Source organism: Lolium rigidum, chromosome 3 (assembly GCF_022539505.1).
Source record: "Lolium rigidum isolate FL_2022 chromosome 3, APGP_CSIRO_Lrig_0.1, whole genome shotgun sequence".
Lineage (NCBI taxonomy): Eukaryota > Viridiplantae > Streptophyta > Magnoliopsida > Poales > Poaceae > Lolium > Lolium rigidum.
Window position 1 is genome coordinate 387,932,932 of NC_061510.1, and position 20,440 is coordinate 387,953,371.

A 20,440-nucleotide genomic window follows, 5' to 3' on the forward strand; every position below is an offset into this window, starting at 1 on the left:
CTACCGACACACCGAGTTGCTGATCCGTCCGTAGCGCAAGTGGTGATCGACAGAGGGGAGACCGGACCATACACCAAAATTTTCAGCTGGAACTACGCACGCACGTACGGCACAGAACTACAGGTTCGGTTTGATCTTGTCATCCTACCAACAAAGTCCAGTCAAAAGGAAATATTTTTAGTGTTTACCAAAAAGGGAAACGCACCAGCTCTTCCCTATAAATTCTCATCCGCATCGTCTCACCTCCTCAGTCCTCACCGCACACCCAAACAACAAACACAAACCAAGGAGAAATAAACCAATCTGATTAGAGGGTAGCAAATGGCAGGTGAGAAGAATGTTGGCCTGGTGTTGCTCGACTTCTGGGTGAGCCCGTTCGGGCAGCGTTGCCGCATCGCCCTTGCGGAGAAAGGCCTACCCTACGAGTATGTTGAAGAGAACATCATGGCCGTCAAGAGCGACCGCCTCCTCCGCTCCAACCCGGTCTATAAGCAGATCCCCGTCCTCCTCCATGATGGTCGCACCATCATTGAGTCTCTCATCATCCTCCAGTACCTCGACGAGGTTTTTCCTCACACCCACCCCCTCCTTCCCACCGACCCTTACGAGCGCGCACATGCCTGCTTCTGGGCCGACTACGTTGATAAGAAGGTATACAGATCTGGCTCGAAGATGTATACGGAGCCACAGATGCAGACGAACATAGAGATGGCTGACATTTTGAAGACACTAGAAGGGGAGCTTGGCGAGAAGGAATTCTTTGGAGGGGAGCATGGCTTCGGGTTCGTGGATGTCGCGCTCATACCGTTCACCGCTTGGTTCGAGAGCTTTGATAAGTACTGGGGAGTCAATGTAGCAGAAGTGGCACCCAAGCTTGTAGCGTGGGCAGCACGATGCCTAGAGAGGGAGAGTGTCTCCAATAGTCTCTACTCACCACAGAAGGTGTACGAGTTTGCTGGCATGATGAGGAAGGACTTCGGCATCGAGTGAGTAGGACATGCATGATCAAAGAAGCAATGTAATAAATGTTGAATTTATGTATTTCTTCGTGAATCAATGTGCTAGTTGTTTGCTTGTGTTGATGTATTTTGTATTTCAAAAGCTTGTATTTCTTCTTGTACCACCGAGATGCTTCCCTCAATTACATATGTGGAATATGTATAGTAGAAGGTTTGATCAATTACATAATAAAGAGTAGTATTTCATTTTCACTCTTTTGGGGGAAATCTTTATGTTCAACAATTCATTTAGTACTTGTAGGGGAAACTTATGGAGTAGATAACTTTGCACATACTATGCATAAACTTTTATAATACCCAATATACAATGTTGCACACACAAAGGATAAAACTTTCATTGTAACTTTATCCTTATGGGACATCTGAGACAAAGGTGGCGTCCTATGTTCATGAGTACTAGACATCGGCCATGGGGCTCAAGCAACTCGCCCTGATTTGTCCCAACGCGATAAGAATGTTGGGGTCATTTTTAGACTAGACATGCCTCCCTCCTGGATCAAAAGCAGGTTGTATTAAAGTTTCGAAATGCGAAAGTAAATCCATGCTTGTTAAAAGAAATAATTATTGATATAATGAAATTCTTGATTCACGGATTCGTTCATTATTTTCTAAAAAATTACGAAAGGTTTGTAATTTTAGAAACTCAGCGTATTGAGGAGGAAGACGCTTGAAGGCCCCGCTCACCTGAAGTGATTTAGAAAAATGATTCTTTCTCGATGGTGATCGGTCATGGTATCCATAACGTTGCATCTTTTTCGGCCAAATCCCCGTTGGTAAGAAAGTTGAGAGATGAAAACATCCTTGTGGAAAGTAATTGTTGGTCTACGAGGTGATAGATTGATTCCATCGCAGCCATTCCTCAAGGATCGTGTTGTGCATAATCTCGCCCCCCCACCCCACATTGTATGATCACTCCATCTTCTAGCAGGTGCCGAACAATGGCCCAACGAGCTTGTAACACACTAAATGCCTGCTCCACACCCTTCATAGCACTCTCTTGTTATTTAGCGAATCTTTCCCTTTTCTCTTGTTGGGGAGGGGGGATTGTCTTCACAAATATAGACCATAATGGATTGATACCATCATCTAGATACTACTCTTTATTGTACTGGTGGCCATTGATATCATAGTTTATCACTGGAAAGTTGTCCTTCGCAAGACTAGAGAACACGGGAGAGCGTTGAAGTTCCTTGATGTCGCTGTGTGAACCTGCCATGCTAAAAAAGAGTGTCAAATCCATAGATCTATAGACCACAATAGATAGATACCATCATCTAGATACTACTCTTTATTGTACCGGTGGCCATTGATATCATAGTTTACCACTGAAAAGTTGTCCTACGCAAGACTAGAGAACACCGGAAAGCGTTGAAGTTCCTTGACGTCACTGTGTGAACTGCCATGCTAAAAAGGGGAGTGTCAAATCCATAGATCTTGTGATGCCACAGCTTCAAACATAATTATGCACTCTGCAACATTTCTCTTATATTACCATTACTAAGGAAATGGACAGTTCTTCCAGTCCAAATGTATGCAATCTATGCTTCTAAACATTTTAAGAAACTCTCTTGACTTATTGACTGATCGCGGTTGTGTTTGCAGCATTTGGTTCTCTTCTCCACCAAACACATTAACACCAACTTTTCAATATCTAGACATTGATTCTTGTAGAATATCTCATACGTATTTACTCATCAGCCAGATCGCTGTCGATTTCATAGGCAAGCATCCGAACATATGTAGTGCATTTTTATAACAAGAAAAGATAATCTTACCAACAACATTTTTCTTGCATTAGAAATAATCATCATATCTCCTCAATCCGTATAGAATACGCAGGAACACCGGTCTTGACATCTGGATATGTCGCTCGAATATATAGGTAGATTATAATGGGTCATTATGATGGAAGTATTTGGTGAAGATTTGAACATGTTTGGCTTATCTTTTACGACCCGACGGATGCATGGCCCTTTATCGAGCCCCTCAATCTTGGAAACTGATTTTCAGTGTGATGATGGATGATAAGAGACACCACCATCAAACTATTGATATCATCGTCCGAGTCTTCATCGGATTACGTATCAATGAAATTATCATAGAGAAACTCTTCGAATCTGTCAGCCATGATCTATGCAAGTGAATAAATGAAATGGAACCCCACATATTTGCCACTAGAGCCTTCTCGGAGAGAAGGTGCGATAAATTCATATCTTTAAACTAGCTTGGTAGGAAATCGGGCGAAACAACTTCTGGGAGACGCAGTTCGCAGGGCTTGGATGAGGACTACGGGCGGCCAAGGAAACATGTCCTGGATACAAACGGTAGCACATCAGTCGAAGTCGACCTCCTCTAGCGAAGGCATGGATTGAGGTGGTGGAGGTGGCGATGCGATGACACGGGATGGCGCCGGCGGTCGCTACATGGATGGAGCTTCTCTATTGCTGGGAAGAAGTACAAACCCCTCTGACATTGAGCCCCAAACACGTCTGGTTGCCGGCGGCGACGACGTGTGGTGGAATCAGAAAGGAAAATCGCCGGTCACGACTCGGCAGACGGGAGGTTTGGAGGAAACTGGAAATCTGATACCAAGATGATAAGGGGTGGCCCGATCTTCTCAGTAAGCAACGGTGGTGATGATGATCACAGGGTGATGGCAGCGGAGAAACACGACGATGAAGTGGATGATAACTTGTATGACGCAACGAGATCTCTCGATTGGTCCCTGTCGCCAATGCAACAGCTCTCAACCCTGCAAGATATTCGCAACTCCACACACTTGCGCACGTAGCCACCGACCACGAAGCGGTAAGTTGCAACCGTCTAATTCCCAATGGAACAACGGATCACACAAGACTTTTTCAGGATCTACACAATATTCAAGCAATATGGTGTAGGGATTCAATAGTTTTGCTAGAGCAAACAACTAAGAACTAGGGTTTATCTTAAACGTGGTCTAAAGCAGCTAGGGGGCGTCCCGGGCACTTATATAGGTGTCCGGGACGAGTTCGAGTCGAAAAGATACAAGAATAACCGACCCAGAATAGATCTGGTCGAGACAGACTCGGACGAATCCGGTCTGGAATCCGGTCAACCGGGCCAGGGACCGGGTCGGCCGGTCTGGCGTCCAGTCGACCGGGCGGCAACCGGAAACTTCACAACTTTCCGGTTTTTGCCCGGTACGATGCATCATATCCGGTTGGCGGCCGGTTGGCGACCGGTCAACCGGGCTGGGGACCGGGCTGGCCGGTCTGGGGCCTGGTCGGACCGGGTGCTGGACCGGCCTGGACGTCGTCTTCTCCTCTCGCGCATGCCTCCCGCTCCTCCCTCGCGCGACCATGAGATATCTTCATGTCCAGCTCCATGTCCAGCTTCACGTCCATCTTGACGTCCGTCTTCATGTCCAGCTGCTCCTCTACTCCTCGTGTGACGCTCGTCTCCTCTTGATACCTGATGATACATACGTAATAGGATTTAGGCAGTATAAAGTTCTCATCAATCAAAGTACCGTTTAGAAACAAGTTCACCTGTTGTTTAAGTAGCTTCGCACGAGCCCTTGTAATTGGTCCAATCCGAACTTCATTGGACTTGAGCTTCACAGCAGGTTCATCTTCATTTATCAATGACGGAGGTAGTGGTGTAGTAGGGATGTCCTCATCAATGGGAATCGCGGGGAAAAGGGTGTGCGGAATGGTGCTTGGGTCGCCAACTAGCGGGTAGGGCGAGGACAAGAAAAGACAAGAGAGGTATCTACGTGGACGCAAATTTGGGCTGAATTTAGATCCATGCTGACATGAAAACAAAGGGGCCACAAAATAGGTCATGCCTCTAGGGTTTGCCTTCACGCCATTGCGCCTTGCTTTATGTCCGTGCAAACATGAACGGATATGTTCGAGCCAAGTGGATGGCCATATTGGTGATGCCCTAACTCGGGGAGCATGGAGCATGCAATGATAGCTCATGTGAATCCATCCAATTAATCCAGCTCTTCCCAATCATCTTTATATGAGGACGTTCGCACGAACCGATTGCACCCATTTTATTGACAAACCCCATAGCTCCGGGCCAATAGCTCCTATGCGACACAGTTGAGTGAAATTCTCCACGGTGCGATGTTGTTGGCTCAAATAGCTACCATGCGTCGTTTTTTATGCTTCAAATAGCTCGCATGCGATAGGCAGGTCGACGCGGGTTAAGAAACTTAGTTAGGATGCGATTAGGTTAGGACAGGTGAGGGTTATAACAAGTGGGGTCCACCTGGTCCATGTACGGCAGAGTCAACCGTTCACGAGTGAGGGTCCCGCATGTCTCAACGGTCCGCTCGACTCGCGCGTGGTGAACTGGGAACGGCGGCGAGCGGCGGCGCCCGGGCTTCTTCTCCGACAGCGGCCCTTTTTCATCTCGGCGGCGGCGGAGCGTCTATCTCGGCGGCGCGAGCTATTGCAGGTGAGTAATTGCAAAACCCTAGTCTCATACCCCTGGATCTTGGCCTGATTTTCTTTTTGTTGCCGATTTAGAATCCGCGTATCTGGGCGGATCGAGAGGAGCGCGGGCTGAATCGGATGGAGGGACGAGACGGTGCTTCAAATCGGTAATGCGCCCCTTCTTTTAATGTTATCGTTATCGATTTGGGGCCGATTGGGGGATCAATTGCTTACGCCGCCGCTGCCCACCATTGACGAGGGAGATCTTCGCGCCCGATTCTGCCGACACATTCGCAATTAGAGTCGAATTTTTTCCATGTAAAGCCAAGTTGAGTGATGGAAGCGTCCAAGACATTGCAAATAGCACCGTGAGGTTGGCTCTTGATCTTGAAGATGTTGATCCGCAGGAATTGGAGGGAAAGGAGGAGGAGGCCGTGCGCAATCTGGTGGAGAAGATAGGGGAGAAGATTGTTTGGGGTCCAGAACAAGAGATGTCTGTGCTACGGTTTGACAACTATAAGGGTGAATATGTGAGAATTGAAGATGGAGAATCTATGGTTGCTGAAATTGATCGTCAAGAAGGGTGGGAAAGCAATCAAGTAAGTTTTCATGCAGAGCTTATTGATCTACAAACAAATTCCGAGTAGGTTATGTGCCATCAAAGATGGCTGCACGGATGCAAGATGATGAGTGGGCTTCACAAAGGAGGGGCAGATGTTGGCATTGCTCATCGAACCGACAATACTAGCTGAAGATATAGGGGCTGATGCGGATGCGAGAGGAGGGAAACCATGGTGCTCAAAAGATTGTTGTTGACTCGGAATGTAGTAGAGTTAAATGAAAAAACAGATTTAGTCATTGCACCAATATCCGACATTGAAATGGCCAAAATGTTTGGCATTCCGAGCTTGATGATAGAGATGAAGGCCGTGCAACCGAGGATGACAGTTCTTTGCCTGCGATGGTAACACAAATGCGAGGCCGTGGAAATGAGGATGAAGAAGACCCGATGAGACAAGGCCGCAGATGATGTGGATGATGCAAATGACAATGAGCTGGTCCGTTTGTATGACAAAGAGAACCCGGTAGTTGAGGTTGGAAAGTTGTGGCCAAATATGAATGAGTTTAGGATGTCTTTTAGGACCTATGCGAGTGAAAAAAGAGTTTGATGCCAAGACTATGTGGACCGATAGGAAGAAATTTTATGCTAGGTGCAAAGGCTATGATGATGGTGGAAATCCATGCAAATGGTACATATCCGCAGTACTACAACCTGATGGCGATACGATCGGGGTAAATCAAATACCAAACCAGCATACATGTATGACCACTTCACGAGAGTTTCAAATATGACAAACCAGCTTTGGATTACGGAGAATATTACTCCTATTTTAGCAAAAACTCCAAACACTACTGCAAAAAGGCTTAAAGTGGACTTGGAGAAGCTATACCCCATCAAACCGAAATATACCACAGTTTGGAAGGCAAAACAAAGGGCAATGAAATCATTGTATGGTGATCGGGCAAATACATTTAGGATGTTGTATAGCTTTAAAGCCGAGGTGGAGAAGAGGTCACCTGGAAGTGTGGTGGAGATAGATACGGAGGTTACGAGAGGATGGCAGTGTTTACTTCAACAAGTTTTTTATGTGTTTGAAGCCTTGCATAGATGGATTCAAAGCAGGATGTCGTCCATATTTGAGCATAGACTCTTCTTTTTGACCGGCAAGTGGAATGGTCGAGTTGGCTGCATGCAATGCTTTGGATGGACACAATCGGATGTTCCCAATTGCAATTGGACTGTTTCAATCGGAGACGAGAGGCAAGCTGGACATGGTTCATGATGCAACCGAAAAGATGCATAGGGCCGTTTCACCTTTGGCCATCCACACGGATGCATGTAAAGGGCTGGAAAATGCTGTAAAAAATGTTTCCCCCATGCTGAGCAGAGAGAGTGCTTTGGACATATGTGGATGAATCTGATAAAAAAATTTAGAGGAGATGAATTTGGGCGCATGTGGCCAGCAGCAAGAGCTTACAGACCACAGACACATTCCTACCACCTTGGTAAGATCATGGAAGCTTGTGCTGACAATGAATTTGCTTCCTGGTTGAACACATACCATTCTCTATTGTGGTACAGATCAGGTTTTAATACTGCAATAAAATGTGATCACATCAATAACAACTTGGCAGAAAGTTTCAACAATAAAGTGAAAGATTTAAAAGATTTGCTCGTGCATGACATGGTGGACCAAATAAGGATCATGATCATGCGTTTGTGGGACTTGAGAGGAAGACTTGGTGATATGTTGGAAGGGGACAAGCTTTCCAGGCGGTGGTACGGCAGGTGGTCAACAAGAGTAGAAACCTTTCACATCTATCTGTTGAGAAATCCTCCTTATTTGATGCTGAAGTTAAAGATGCAAGGAGTGTCAAGAGGCATGTGGTAAACATTGAGTTGCAGGAGTGCACTTGCCTAGAGTGGCAACACACTGGAAAACCATGTGAGCATGCCATAATTTTTTTGGCATCTAAACCCAAGTTAAATATGCACCCATATTTGCATGAGTATTACTCGAGTACAAAAGTTTAAGGCTGCATATGCAACTCCAATTCCAGCCTTGATCGACCAATCTCGGTGGCTCGAGGTGGATATAGAATTTACACTGTGTCCCCCTACGAGTAAAAGAAAGGCTGGGAGGCCCAAACAGAAGCGGATACAAAGCTTGGTTTGAGAAGGGGGGTTGTAGTAAGAAGGGGAAAAAGGAAAAACCAGAAAAGCCTAAAAGGGCTCAAAAAGGTAACAAAAACAGGTGCAAGTTGTGTGAGGAACTTGGGCATATATAGAATTGGTTCCCCAAAATGCCGTTACACTCCTGTACAACCAAAGTATGTTAATGTTAATTCTCCAATTTATGTACCTTGTTTCATTTGCTTATTTCAGTATCTAATTTATATCCTTGTTCAGGAGGAAGCGTGGAGAAAAAGCCCCACCTCTTGTTGTTGAACAGTGCTGGCCAATGAAAAAGCCAAGACTCAATGGCTATAGAAAGAAAAGAAACAGTTTGGTCAATGCACCGGTGCGGATGAACCTGTTTCGAGCTACTTCGTTGCCTCAACCAGATTTGACTATTGAGTTGCCGGATGAACCTGTTCGGAGGTTATGATGAATTCCGAACCTGTTCTAGAGGTTGTGCTGAATTCCGAAGCTCGAGAGGTTATGCCCGATGTGCTCGTCGGCTGCCGATGTGCCCGTGCCTCAGGAGGTTATGCCTGTGCCAGATTTTCCTATGGCTGCTGATGTGCTTGTGCCTGTGCCAGATGTGCAAAAGATGAGGGGGCCTAGTGGTTGCGGCAAAAAGTTCAGGAGTATGAACAAACTATGCTATGGTACTGCAATGAGAAGTGGTAGGAAGAAGCGAAGAAATAGTTTGATGTAATGGTTTTAAACTTATGTGCTATGGTGTGGAAACTTATTATTTGTAATTTGAATAGATTTCAAATTTGAACCAATTTCAAATTTGAACCAAATTTGAAAGTTGACATCATTTTTGATGTTGCAATGCTATTTGAATGTTATGCACTAGTTTATGCACTAGTTTGTTATAACTTGTTAATCAATTGGACAATTTTGTGGAGTAACTCATTTTCATCAGTTTAATGAAAGATGTGTCCAAAAACGGCCTCCGGGTGAGGGTAAACGACCCCATTTCTAAGCAACTTTTTTTTCAACCTTGTCTAAATCATCTTATGTTACTTGAGTTGTTGCTAGATGATATAAGGAGACAATGTGAGCAGGATTCATATTTTTTTGAATTTTTTTGAATTTTTTATCCTCATTTCAAATGCGGTCAAAGCTATGGTTTGACTAGCATTAAAACATGGTCAAAACACAAAATTGAGAAATGAAGCATGGATCCTTCTTATTTACACCTAAATGAACCTATTTCCAAGTTTTGGTTCCATTCCATGATTCAAAGTTCAAACCCTTCTCTCAAATCCTCGACTTCGTACGTGCGAGTTCAAGATATCACACTCGTACACATGATTTTTTCGTTACAATGTATCTACACCATGTTTATCAACTTGAGTTGTTGCTAGATGATATAAGAAGACAATGTGAGCAGGATTCATATTTTTTTGAATTTTTTTGAATTTTTTATCCTCATTTCAAATCTGGTCAAAGCTATGGTTTGACTAGCATTAAAACATGGTCAAAACACAAAATTGAGAAATGAAGCATGGATCCTTCTTACTTACACCTAAATGAACCTATTTCCAAGTTTTGGTTCCATTCCATGATTCAAAGTTCAAACCCTTCTCTCAAATCCTCGACTTGCGTACTGCAGAGTTCAAGATATCACACTGTACACATGATTTTTCGTTACAATGTATCTACACCATGTTTATCAACTTGAGTTGTTGCTAGATGATATAAGAAGACAATGTGAGCAGGATTCATATTTTTTTGAATTTTTTTGAATTTTTTATCCTCATTTCAAATCTGGTCAAAGCTATGGTTTGACTAGCATTAAAACATGGTCAAAACACAAAATTGAGAAATGAAGCATGGATCCTTCTTACTTACACCTAAATGAACCTATTTCCAAGTTTTGGTTCCATTCCATGATTCAAAGTTCAAACCCTTCTCTCAAATCCTCGACTTCGTACGGCAGAGTTCAAGATATCACACTGTACACATGATTTTTTCGTTACAATGTATCTACACCATGTTTATCAACTTGAGTTGTTGCTAGATGATATAAGAAGACAATGTGAGCAGGATTCATATTTTTTTGAATTTTTTTGAATTTTTTATCCTCATTTCAAATCTGGTCAAAGCTATGGTTTGACTAGCATTAAAACATGGTCAAAACACAAAATTGAGAAATGAAGCATGGATCCTACTTACACCTAAATGAACCTATTTCCAAGTTTTGGTTCCATTCCATGATTCAAAGTTCAAACCCTTCTCTCAAATCCTCGACTTCGTACGGCAGAGTTCAAGATATCACATTGTACACATGATTTTTTCGTTACAATGTATCTACACCATGTTTATCAACTTGAGTTGTTGCTAGATGATATAAGAAGACAATGTGAGCAGGATTCATATTTTTTTGAATATTTTTGAATTTTTTATCCTCATTTCAAATCTGCTGGCCAGCTAACCCTAACGGCCAATCTGGACCGTCAGCTAACCTGAGGACCAACCGCATTCGTCCGATCTGTGCTTCTAGAAGGATTCCGCGCGGGTCGGCGAGCGTGATCCGTGGGAGGACTAGTTCTCGAATCTGATTGGCTGCCATCTATTCTCTATTTGGGCTGAGCTCGGATCCTTTTGACCGCTGGGCCGAATCGTGTCGCCTCCTGGAGAGCCTGCGCCCGACCGAGCCATCGAGCAGAACGCCCACGTCGGCATGCATGTCCCACGCAGCGTCGCAGCACAACTATTGTCTTGTAGAGTGCAGCCTCCTAGTCTCAGCCTTGCCACTCCTTTTAAAGAGTACACATAAAATACTAGGGGAGCAACGGTAAAACCAACGGTAACAAAACTTACTTTATTTTATTCAACTAATTATCGTCTGTCATAACAAAACTGATTTTGTTTTATCCAACTCTTTTTCATGTGTCTTTCTCAAATACAAGCATAACATACTTAGTTTCTTCAAAATCAAATCATGCTTGTGTGTCATTGCCAAATCCAAACATAACAAAACTCGTTTTGATTTATTTAACTCATTTTCGTGTGTCTTTGCCAAGTACAAATATAACATACTTAGTTTCTTGAAATTAGATCATGCTTGTGTGTCATTGCAATATCCAAACATATGATAACTCATTTTGTTTTATCCAACTCTTTTTCGTGTGTCTTTGCCAAATACAAGAATAACATATTTAGTTTCTTGAAAATCAAATCATGCTTGTGTGTCATTGCCAAATCCAAACATAACAAAACTCTTTTTGATTTATTTAACTCATTTTCGTGTGTCTTTGCCAAGTACAAACATAACATACTTAGTTTCTTGAAATTAGATCATGCTTATGTGTCATTGCAATATCCAAACATATGATAACTCATTTTGATTTAAGGGCACCCATCCCCTTCCTCTGGCTATTTAAGGGCACCCATCCCCTTCCTCTTCGCCACTCACCACTACTCTCTCCTTCTCTCAAGCCGCAACCGTCCTATCCGTGCCCTAGCCCTAGCCACCACCAAGCCCATGGCGTTCACCCACCCAACTTACCGTCTCCCGGCGACCGTCCCGGAGCGCGAGTTCCCGGCGGGAGTCATTGTGGAGAACCAACTCCGTGTGTGGACCATTTCTAGGTGGAGGACTGGTAGGGAACTTGCGGAGGTATTCCTCTCGCAAGGCTACCGCCACCTCAACCTTCCTCGCGGCGCGCCGCCCATGTTCCACCTCGACGGGTACTTCGACGGCGCGGGCAACGGTCAACTCCAGATCGGCCTCACCGTCCGCTCCGTCAACCCCCACGACGCCTTCTTCCTTCTTGGTAAGGTGTTTTGGTGTGGATGCGAGTTCATCGCATTCACAACCTACAACATCTTCACCAATTTCACCTGCAATCTTCCCTCTCTCGGGAACATGCACTCCCTCCCCTACAACTTCCACTACCCGCCCACCACCCCCATCACCATCGAGGAGGAGGAGGAGTGACCACCGGAGGAGCCAAGCCAAGGAGGAGCCAAGCCAAGGAGGAGCCAAGGAGGAGCCAAGGATGACGGCGTCGCGTCTTCTTTTAATGTTTTCTAGTTTTTATTATCTATTGTCGTTGTGTGTGTTTTTTATCGTGTGAGTTTGTATCGTGTGAGTTTGTACCGTGTGCTTCCTTGGGCATATATGCCCCACTTTATCTATTCTATTTAATTTCAATGTTTTATGAGTATTCTTATTTAATTTTCATGTGGTAAAACATTTATGCATTTGGTAAAACATTTGTGCATCACATTGCTCAATCCTAACCCTTAAACATCTACAACTGAGAAAAGAGTATCAAATGAAAAACCCAGGCCGTGCTTTACATTTAACTTAACAGGCCGGGCCACAGGGTTAGGTCTCAATCCTTACCCTTTTTTTCGTTTACAGACGCAACCCGCTTTACATTTAGCTTAACAGGCCGGGCCAGGCCCAGGCCGCTTCTCTTTTCCTCCACTTCTTTTCATCTATTTCTTTTTTATTTTTTCTTTTGCTTCTCATTTTCTCGTGCTCAAATTTGAATGTTACTCATTTTATTTACAAAACTTTATAATACAATTTGCTCATTGCCTTATATTGAAGGCTACATAACAATGCACTTTGTTCTTCTATCACAAAAACACCGCACGTTGAACGGTAATTAACATTGCACAAAAATAAATTGCAACTCATTCTTCACGGTCATCTAGATGGAAATCAAACAGGGGTGCCCCGTCATTCATATCTAACCGCATCGTCTATCGACTAATGATCAGCACATAAGCAATCCCAAGAGCAATTACACAAATATAAAAGAATGCAGCCATCATATTATCCTCGCTTCTTCGTAACCACGAGTTTCTTTATCTCGCTTGTGCATCCGCTTCAGCTCATTCAACTCAGCTACCTTGAATTCTTCCCCATTCCCAACAGTTGAAGCAAGCCCGCCGGTGGTGGGAGCTACAGATTTGTCCAACATCAGCCCCAGGGATGCGCCTTGACCTTGAATCCTATCGATGTACTCGTCCAACCACTCAAAATTCTTGCAATTGCGTAGATTCTGAAACCAATTCCCAAATCAGAACGATGAACCCTAATTCCCAAATCGAAAATATGAACCCTAATCCCCAAATCGGCACAAAAAGCAGAAATTGGACACGCCTAAATGAAATTGGGAGAGGTATAACCAAGATCTGACCTTCCCAGCTCCGCTTGTCGTCGCACTTGACATACTCGCGCCCAAGATTGCCGTGCGTGTCGGACATGGTGACACGCCGCTTCAGGGGGCGGTACGGGGCAATCCGGCAACTCATCATCGGCACTGGACCATATTGCGGCCAGCGGGATTGGGAGGATGAAGCGCTCGACATCCGCCGCCGCGATTTGTCGCCGAGCCCGAGAAGAAGAGGGGACAGGGGTGGAAGATGCGGGCAACCGGCCGAAATGGTGGCGTTGGATGGCTCCGGGAGTGGCGGCTCTGTTTTCTCGTTGTTAGTTGTGGGTCCCACGCCGTGACGTGGACAACCGGTGGGTCCCGCGCTTGAGGCCCCCTCACCTGATGTGTATAAGTTGTGGGACCAAGTGCTTGAGGCCCCTCGGCTGATGTGTATAAGTTGTGGGACCCGCGACGATCACATAATATTACCACTAACCTGTGTCTGGGCCGACTGTCGCACATAGGCTATTTGGGCCATCTTACCTGTCGCACGAGAGCTATTTCCACCAACAACGTCGCATTCTGGACGCATTTCTCCAACGACGTCGCATAGGAGCTATTCGCCCCATAGCTCCTTTGAAGTACTCTCAATTTGCCAATGGAAAGTATATACTCCACGGTTTAAAATAATTGCTCAAAATGAATGCATCAACCATCTATTTTTAGAAAATTATTTTTAACCAGAGGGAGTAAGTAAAATAAACATCTAGTGTTTGTTTTCTTTCGGAACAAATGACAACCGGCACCAACCTGCCGTATTGCCATAGGAGGAACGGGTAAAATATCACACCTCCCCCTTCCACCGCTCTCCCATCTCTACAATACTCTTGAGGGCTTCCGGCCGTTGATCACGCCTTCGAGCGCCGCTCCGCCGGAGTAGCTGCTGCTACTGCTGCTCCTTGGGCTCCTTTGGGTGGAGGAGCAGATCCACCTTCTCCAATAATTTGGTGGCGGATCTCTGTTGGTGGTTTGGAGGCCAAGAAGAGGAAGTTCTCCTGATCGGCCGTGGCAGCTAGGAGGAGAACAGAGGAATCTTGGTGTGCATGGTTGCTGCCCTTCTCTTGGCCGGCCTTGGTGGCGAGGGGGAGGTGGGAAGCAGCTTCCCTCTTTGCTCTGACAAGATCCAGGTTAGTCCGGATGTGTTGTCGGTCGGGGTTGATCTGCAACATTCCTCCTTCTTTGTCTCACCATGGAGGCGTTGGAAGAAGAGGTGATGGTGCGGCGACCTCCAGACGACGCTGGCTATTGCCTGAGTGGTGCTATGTCTTCGAGCTCAACCACGAAAGAGCCATCATGGCTTCTGCGATCTTCTGCCAGCAAGGCGGCGAATCTTCAACCTCCACAGCGGAGGCCCTCTTCGAATCAGCTGCTAGAGCTCGACGCTTCCTCTTCACCAAGTGGTGCGTCCCCAGTGAAGTGAAGGCGACCAACGGCTTCGAGTCTTCGTCGGAAATGGAGTCGAGCATATTGCTCCGGTTCCTCGGCGGCGACGCCTTGAGGACACCGGCGACCAGTGGCGGAGACACCAGTGGATTTGATCGCTTTTTATTTTTCTTTGTAGGGTGTTTTTTTACAATTTGAAAAGGCCCTATCTTCACCTGGTTTTCTGTAGGGCGAGTGATACCGGGCTTCTCTGCAAAATGTACCTACCAGCTCTGTGCTGAATATATCGGGGCCTTCTAGACCTTTTCACTTGTTCAAAAAAAAAAGGAATATATCGGGGAATTCTGATGTCGTCACCACATATCACAACGTTGCCTGATCCTTCCACCGCGATCCTCTGTGCCGGCCATCTCAGCACTTTTTCGAGACTATAGTCCGCAACCTGCCCTCCGTGCAAAGCGTCGACTCAGAACAAACGTGCCGTATGGCCACGCCTACAAGCTGGATGTGCTTCAAACCAAATGCCTGCTCCGAGTCACCGCGCTCCATCCGTACATGACGCACGCGGTGACACCTACAATTGCCACGAGTCGACGACGACGCACAGACCCGCCCGTTCGTTTTGTTGATTTGTCACCGTACAAACTAATTTCCAGTCAATCCATCCTAATAAAAAACTAATTTTCAGAAGAAAAAGTACTTACCACCACCATCCAGGAAACACACGAGCACACACCCCTCTCCCCAAGGTCCCCTATAAATATGCTAACCCGCATCCTCATATCCTCCACACCCATCACCCATACAACAAACACAAACCACAGCCGTTGTGATTTTTAGTGATCAGCAATGGCTTCCGAGAAGAATGTTGGCCTGGTGCTGCTCAACTCCTCGCTGAGCCCCTTTGGGCAGCGGTGCTCCATCGCCCTAGCTGAAAAAGGCCTCCCGCACGAGTACGTGGAGGAGGACCTGGCCGCCAAGAGTGACCTCCTACTCCGCTCCAACCCGGTCTACAAGCAGGTCCCTGTTCTCCTACACGATGGTCGTACCATTATCGAGTCCCTGATCATCCTCCAGTACCTCGATGAGGCATTTCCTGACACTCGTCCACTCCTGCCCACTGACCCCTACGAGCGCGCGCAAGCTCGCTTCTGGGCTGACTACGTTGATAAGAAGGTCTACGGCTGTGGCTCCCGGCTCTATATGGTCAAGGGGGAACCACAGGTGCCGGCGAACATAGAGATGGCGGAGATATTGAAGACACTTGAAGGGGAGCTCGGAGAAAAGGAGTTCTTTGGCGGGGAGCATGGCTTCGGGTTTCTGGACATCGCACTTGTGCCATTCTCCACTTGGTTTGAGAGCTTCGATAAGTTCTGGGGTGTCAGCGTGGAAGAGGTGGCACCAAAGTTGGCGGCATGGGCGGCGCGGTGCATGGAGAGGGAGAGCGTCTCCAAGAACGTCATCTCGCCAGAGAAGGTGTCTGACTTCATCGGAGAGATGAGGAAGGACTTAGGCATCGAGTGAGTATGCCATGCGGTGATCATGGAAGCAACGTAATGTGGTTTGGAATTCGTGGGGTTTCTTTGTGAAACGATGTGTTTGGTGGTTGTATTTATACATTATGTTGTAGTTGTTTGGTATTTTGTCAAAATGTAGTATTTTCGTGGGGCACCTTGGGTTGTCTCACGTACCAGTTATATGTGTGAAATAAGTAAACAATGATGGTTTGGTCACAATGAGTTTTGTTGCGTATTGTCCAAACTTAGGAGTATGGCTGATTGCACCATTCCATGATTCCATCTTCATTTTCAACCTTCTACTAAAAAACGGTCATGCTGACTTATTCGCTCATTGCTTTTGCGGAAAAATATAAGGTTAGAATGGAGTGTAGCTAGGTGCACCCACTAGCTTTAGGCATACTGTGGCATATAATTTAAATAAAAATATAATTGTTGCGACGCGAGAAGAATAATGTCCTTACATCACGACTAACATGCATTGGTCATATAAAGCTTTAGGAAGTTCAATGTCAAGCTCTGTAGACCAACGGGCGCCACAACCAACGCCACTAGAGCTGTCGAGGACGTCGGTTTCTTTGGAGGAGGGAGACGATTCACAACTCACAAGAGATTGGGATGGAAGATGCGAGTCCACGTGGCGGTGGAGAAACCGAGCACGACCGCTGCGGTAGATGATTGTCTGATGGATATCATCTTCGGAAACCTAGAGACTGTCTAAATTAGCATTTTTTATGGGTTAACATAACCTGCCAAAAACAGGATTAGAGAAGATAAGTACTGTGTCAACTAACAATGCCATACCAAAACTAGGTTAAGGAAAACATATGAGCATAATAGTCATCATACTTACCGGAAAAAGTCAGGCCCGCGAACAAATGCATATTCGTCTAGCCCATACAGTAGAGCACAGGCCCAGAAAAGGCGAGTCAAAGGCCACAGCTGACCACCAACCGTGTGCCCGGTCCGGTCTTCTCAGAAGAACGCGAACCGGAACCGGAACCAGAACGGCACCCACCCCCAAACAGAGTTTTCATCACCGGCGACGGCCGACGGCGGGACGAGCGAGGTAGTCCTCCTCGGCGCGGCCGCCGCGGGATCGTGCCGACAATCGCGCGATCGACCCGGCGTAGGGGGCGCAGGACTGTAGCCGCGCCGCCATGGCAGGTTCGTCGCCTCCCCGACCCCTTGGATCTTCCGCCCCTACCTACCTACCCTTGATTTCCCCCCTGGTAGTTGACTCGGCCAGGCTGCGGTGAGGAAGAGAGGCGTCGATCGTTCTCGTTTCCGCGTGCGGAATATAGAGTTTCATGTATGGATTGGGCCGAGAGATCCTGGGTGGAGGTAGCGTCCGATCGGCTAGGGTGGGTGGCGATGTTCAGGAACTTTTTCCGGCGAATGCTATGAATTCACGAGCGAGCTCTTCTAGGTTTAATCAATTTTAGTTCCTAGAATGATATTTCAAGGCTTGCTGGAATCTCTTGCCATTTAGGATAGTGGTCTGTCCGTAAGCATTATCCGAGACTGCTCTCCAATGTGCAAGTAAAACCATGACACTTTGTGGTTACAGCAATTCATATTTATTCAGTCGTGATTCATGAATGTGATTTGCAGCCACCACCAAAGACATCGGAGCGTGTTGGGACCCCATCTTGTCCAGCGCCTTTCAAGTCCCTGTCCGGAGGCACCGCTAGTGACATTGTCGAGTTGTCTGGGACAGCTAAACCTGGGGAAGTTGTTTCTCCTGCAGTGAGCAATGCTGTTTCAATGTAACCAATACAGTTTCAAGGCCTTTGCCCCCACGTCCTTGGCAGCAGCAGCAGCAGCAGCAGCAGCAAGGATATGGATTGGGCTGAGAGTTCCTTGGTGTAGGTAGCGTCCGATCAGTTAGGGTGGGTGGCGTTGTTTAGGAACTTTTCTGGTTAGTACTATGAATTCACGAGCGAGCTTTTTTAGGAAGGAATAACTGGTAATTTTGCTTCAGGAAGCTATATTTCGGGATTTAGTTTTTCATCTGAGATCTTAGGCCCATATTTTGTATAGGAGTTTAACTGACTTAGTTCCTGGGAATTTCTTCAACGTTAATCGGTATTAGTTCCTACATATTTCATGTCTGGCTGAAAACTCCGCATTTCCGTATAGTGGTCTGCCCCATAAGCATCCATCTCAGGTTGCTGTATAATGTGCAACATAAGCCATCCAGCTTCGTGGTTAGAGCAATTCATTGACTCAGTCATGAATGTGGTTTGCAGGTAATGGTCCACCACCAAAGCCATGGGAGCGTGTAGGGACTTCATCTGGTCCAGCGCCTTTCAAGCCCCCATCTGGAGGCACCACTAGTGACGTTGTCGAGGCTTCTGGGACAGCGAAACCCGGGGAAGTTGTTTCTCCTGCAGAGAGCAATGCTGGTTTCAGTGGGAATAGTACAGTTTCAAGACCTTTGCCCCCACGTCCTTGGCAGCAGCAGCAACAAGGGTATGGAAATTCTTATGGAGGTAAGCAATAATTTGTGCACACTTCAGCAATTCCATGCTGTTTGTGGCTTGAAATGGTAACTTTCTAATCAAAATGCAGGTTATGGTGCCACTACGTATAATTCATATGGTGGATTTGGTGGGGCTTATAGTAGCGGTGCCGGTGGGCTATACGGAAATAACATGTATTCAGGTTATGGAGGAGGTTATGGTGGCTCATACGGTGGTTCTGGAATGTATGGTGGGTCGATGTATAATAATGGAATGGGAAATCCATACGGTGGTATGGGCATGAGTCCTTACAATCAGGGTCCTAATTCATTTGGCCCTCCAGCCCCACCCCCAGGTTTCTGGATGTCCTTCTTACGAGTGGTAATGCATTCTTCTAGTAACTTAAATTTCAATTATATATTCATCATTTACCAACTCTACAGTTGAGTATGATTAAGTCTTGAAAAATTCAGTCCTCCAAATGGTGATGCTGATGTGTTCAAAACTTTGAAAAATATGTTTGCTTGTGTAGTCTGTTTGCGCTGCTAGGTCATGATTGATTGGTGCCTGTGAAGTTCATCCCTTCTTGTGTACATAAGAATTTAGTTAGCTGAACAGGTTTCGTGTTTGGCTAGTAATTAAAGATCTATATATGAAATGGCTCCAACTTATTGTTTGTTCCTTTCAGCTTGTGCATTCAGAAATTAAATCTTTCCATGCTTTAAGTAGTTTACCGGATTGGGGATAACATTCAATTTACTCTGTTTCTCATCGATCGCAGCTGCATGGAGCTGTGAATTTCTCTGGGCGAGTTGCTTTCCTTCTCAGCCAGAACACTCAGGCATTCCACATGTTCATCACAGCTCTTTTGCAGGTAGTTTGATGAGTCCTTTTCCATTTGAACTACTCCATATTCAAGCATGCTTCTTAAGTCTTGCTGGACTCTGACCCGATGTATTATTGCCACAGTTGTGTGATAAGTCTGGAATGCTTTATAGCGAGCTTGTGATATTCGCTTTACATTTGCTGGGGGTCAAAGCAAAACCAAAGAAGGGCAAACTTCAGGGTGCAGAAGCTCCATCGTTGGAGAGGCCAGGCCAGCAATTTGTGGAGGCACCAAAAGCTAACAAGAACTCATGGGAGAAGGTCTGGAGTGGGGATGGTAGGGGAATATAAGGTGCTATATATGTGCAGTTACAGCGACAGCTTTTTTTTTTCAGACGAGGACGATGAGTTTGCTTACAGCTACGGGGAGAAAAGAAATCTGATGGCTCCTGTTCAGATGCATTTTGCATTTGAACTAGAGGGGAAGAAACCAAGTAATCCCTAATGCTGGTTGTATATACGGTGATTCTTTTTCTTCCCTAGTAATGTATATGTGCAGTGCTTACGGGGAGTTTGCTGCTTTGAGAAATGTGATCTTTTTTTTTTGCGGGAAGTGAGGAATGTGATCTGACTGTTAAAACATGTGAGTTGGCAATTTGTCTGTTTGTTGAGAATAGAGTAAATATTACTGTCACCTTGTTCAGATAAGTAGATAAGAATATGCCTATTTTCCTATTTATATTGGCAATTATAAAAAATCAGTCAATTTCATACAAAGGTATGCTGGTGTCCCATGTAAGAATGGCATGGAACTATTATCTGTCTCACTGTTGTTTTTTGCCAACAGGCGAACCAACACGAGTTCGTGACATCCCTTAGGACCAGTTGCT

At 45.7% G+C, this 20,440-nt stretch overlaps 3 protein-coding genes across 4 annotated transcripts; all 3 read left to right on the forward strand.

Moving 5' to 3' along the window:
• Positions 1 to 321: 321 nt before the first annotated feature.
• LOC124700749 (probable glutathione S-transferase GSTU1) lies at positions 322 to 990 on the forward strand. The gene has a single exon (XM_047232825.1). The coding sequence runs from the start codon at positions 322 to 324 to the stop codon at positions 988 to 990; it is 669 nt and encodes a 222-aa protein (XP_047088781.1).
• Positions 991 to 15,550: 14,560 nt separating this feature from the next.
• LOC124700750 (probable glutathione S-transferase GSTU1) lies at positions 15,551 to 16,427 on the forward strand. The gene has a single exon (XM_047232826.1). The coding sequence runs from the start codon at positions 15,593 to 15,595 to the stop codon at positions 16,265 to 16,267; it is 675 nt and encodes a 224-aa protein (XP_047088782.1). The 5' UTR covers positions 15,551 to 15,592; the 3' UTR covers positions 16,268 to 16,427.
• A 940-nt stretch (positions 16,428 to 17,367) lies between these two features.
• On the forward strand, positions 17,368 to 20,327 carry LOC124704476 (peroxisomal membrane protein 13-like). Of its 2 annotated transcripts, XM_047236732.1 has the most exons (5): positions 17,368 to 17,427; positions 18,513 to 18,755; positions 18,835 to 19,106; positions 19,507 to 19,599; positions 19,695 to 20,327. In XM_047236732.1, the coding sequence occupies exons 1-5, from the start codon at positions 17,421 to 17,423 to the stop codon at positions 19,899 to 19,901; spliced, it is 822 nt and encodes a 273-aa protein (XP_047092688.1). In that variant the 5' UTR covers positions 17,368 to 17,420; the 3' UTR covers positions 19,902 to 20,327. The 2 variants fall into 2 exon arrangements, with proteins under 2 accessions (XP_047092688.1, XP_047092687.1); XM_047236731.1 differs by lacking the exon at positions 17,368 to 17,427 and having other exon boundaries at positions 18,500 to 18,755.
• Positions 20,328 to 20,440: the final 113 nt, after the last annotated feature.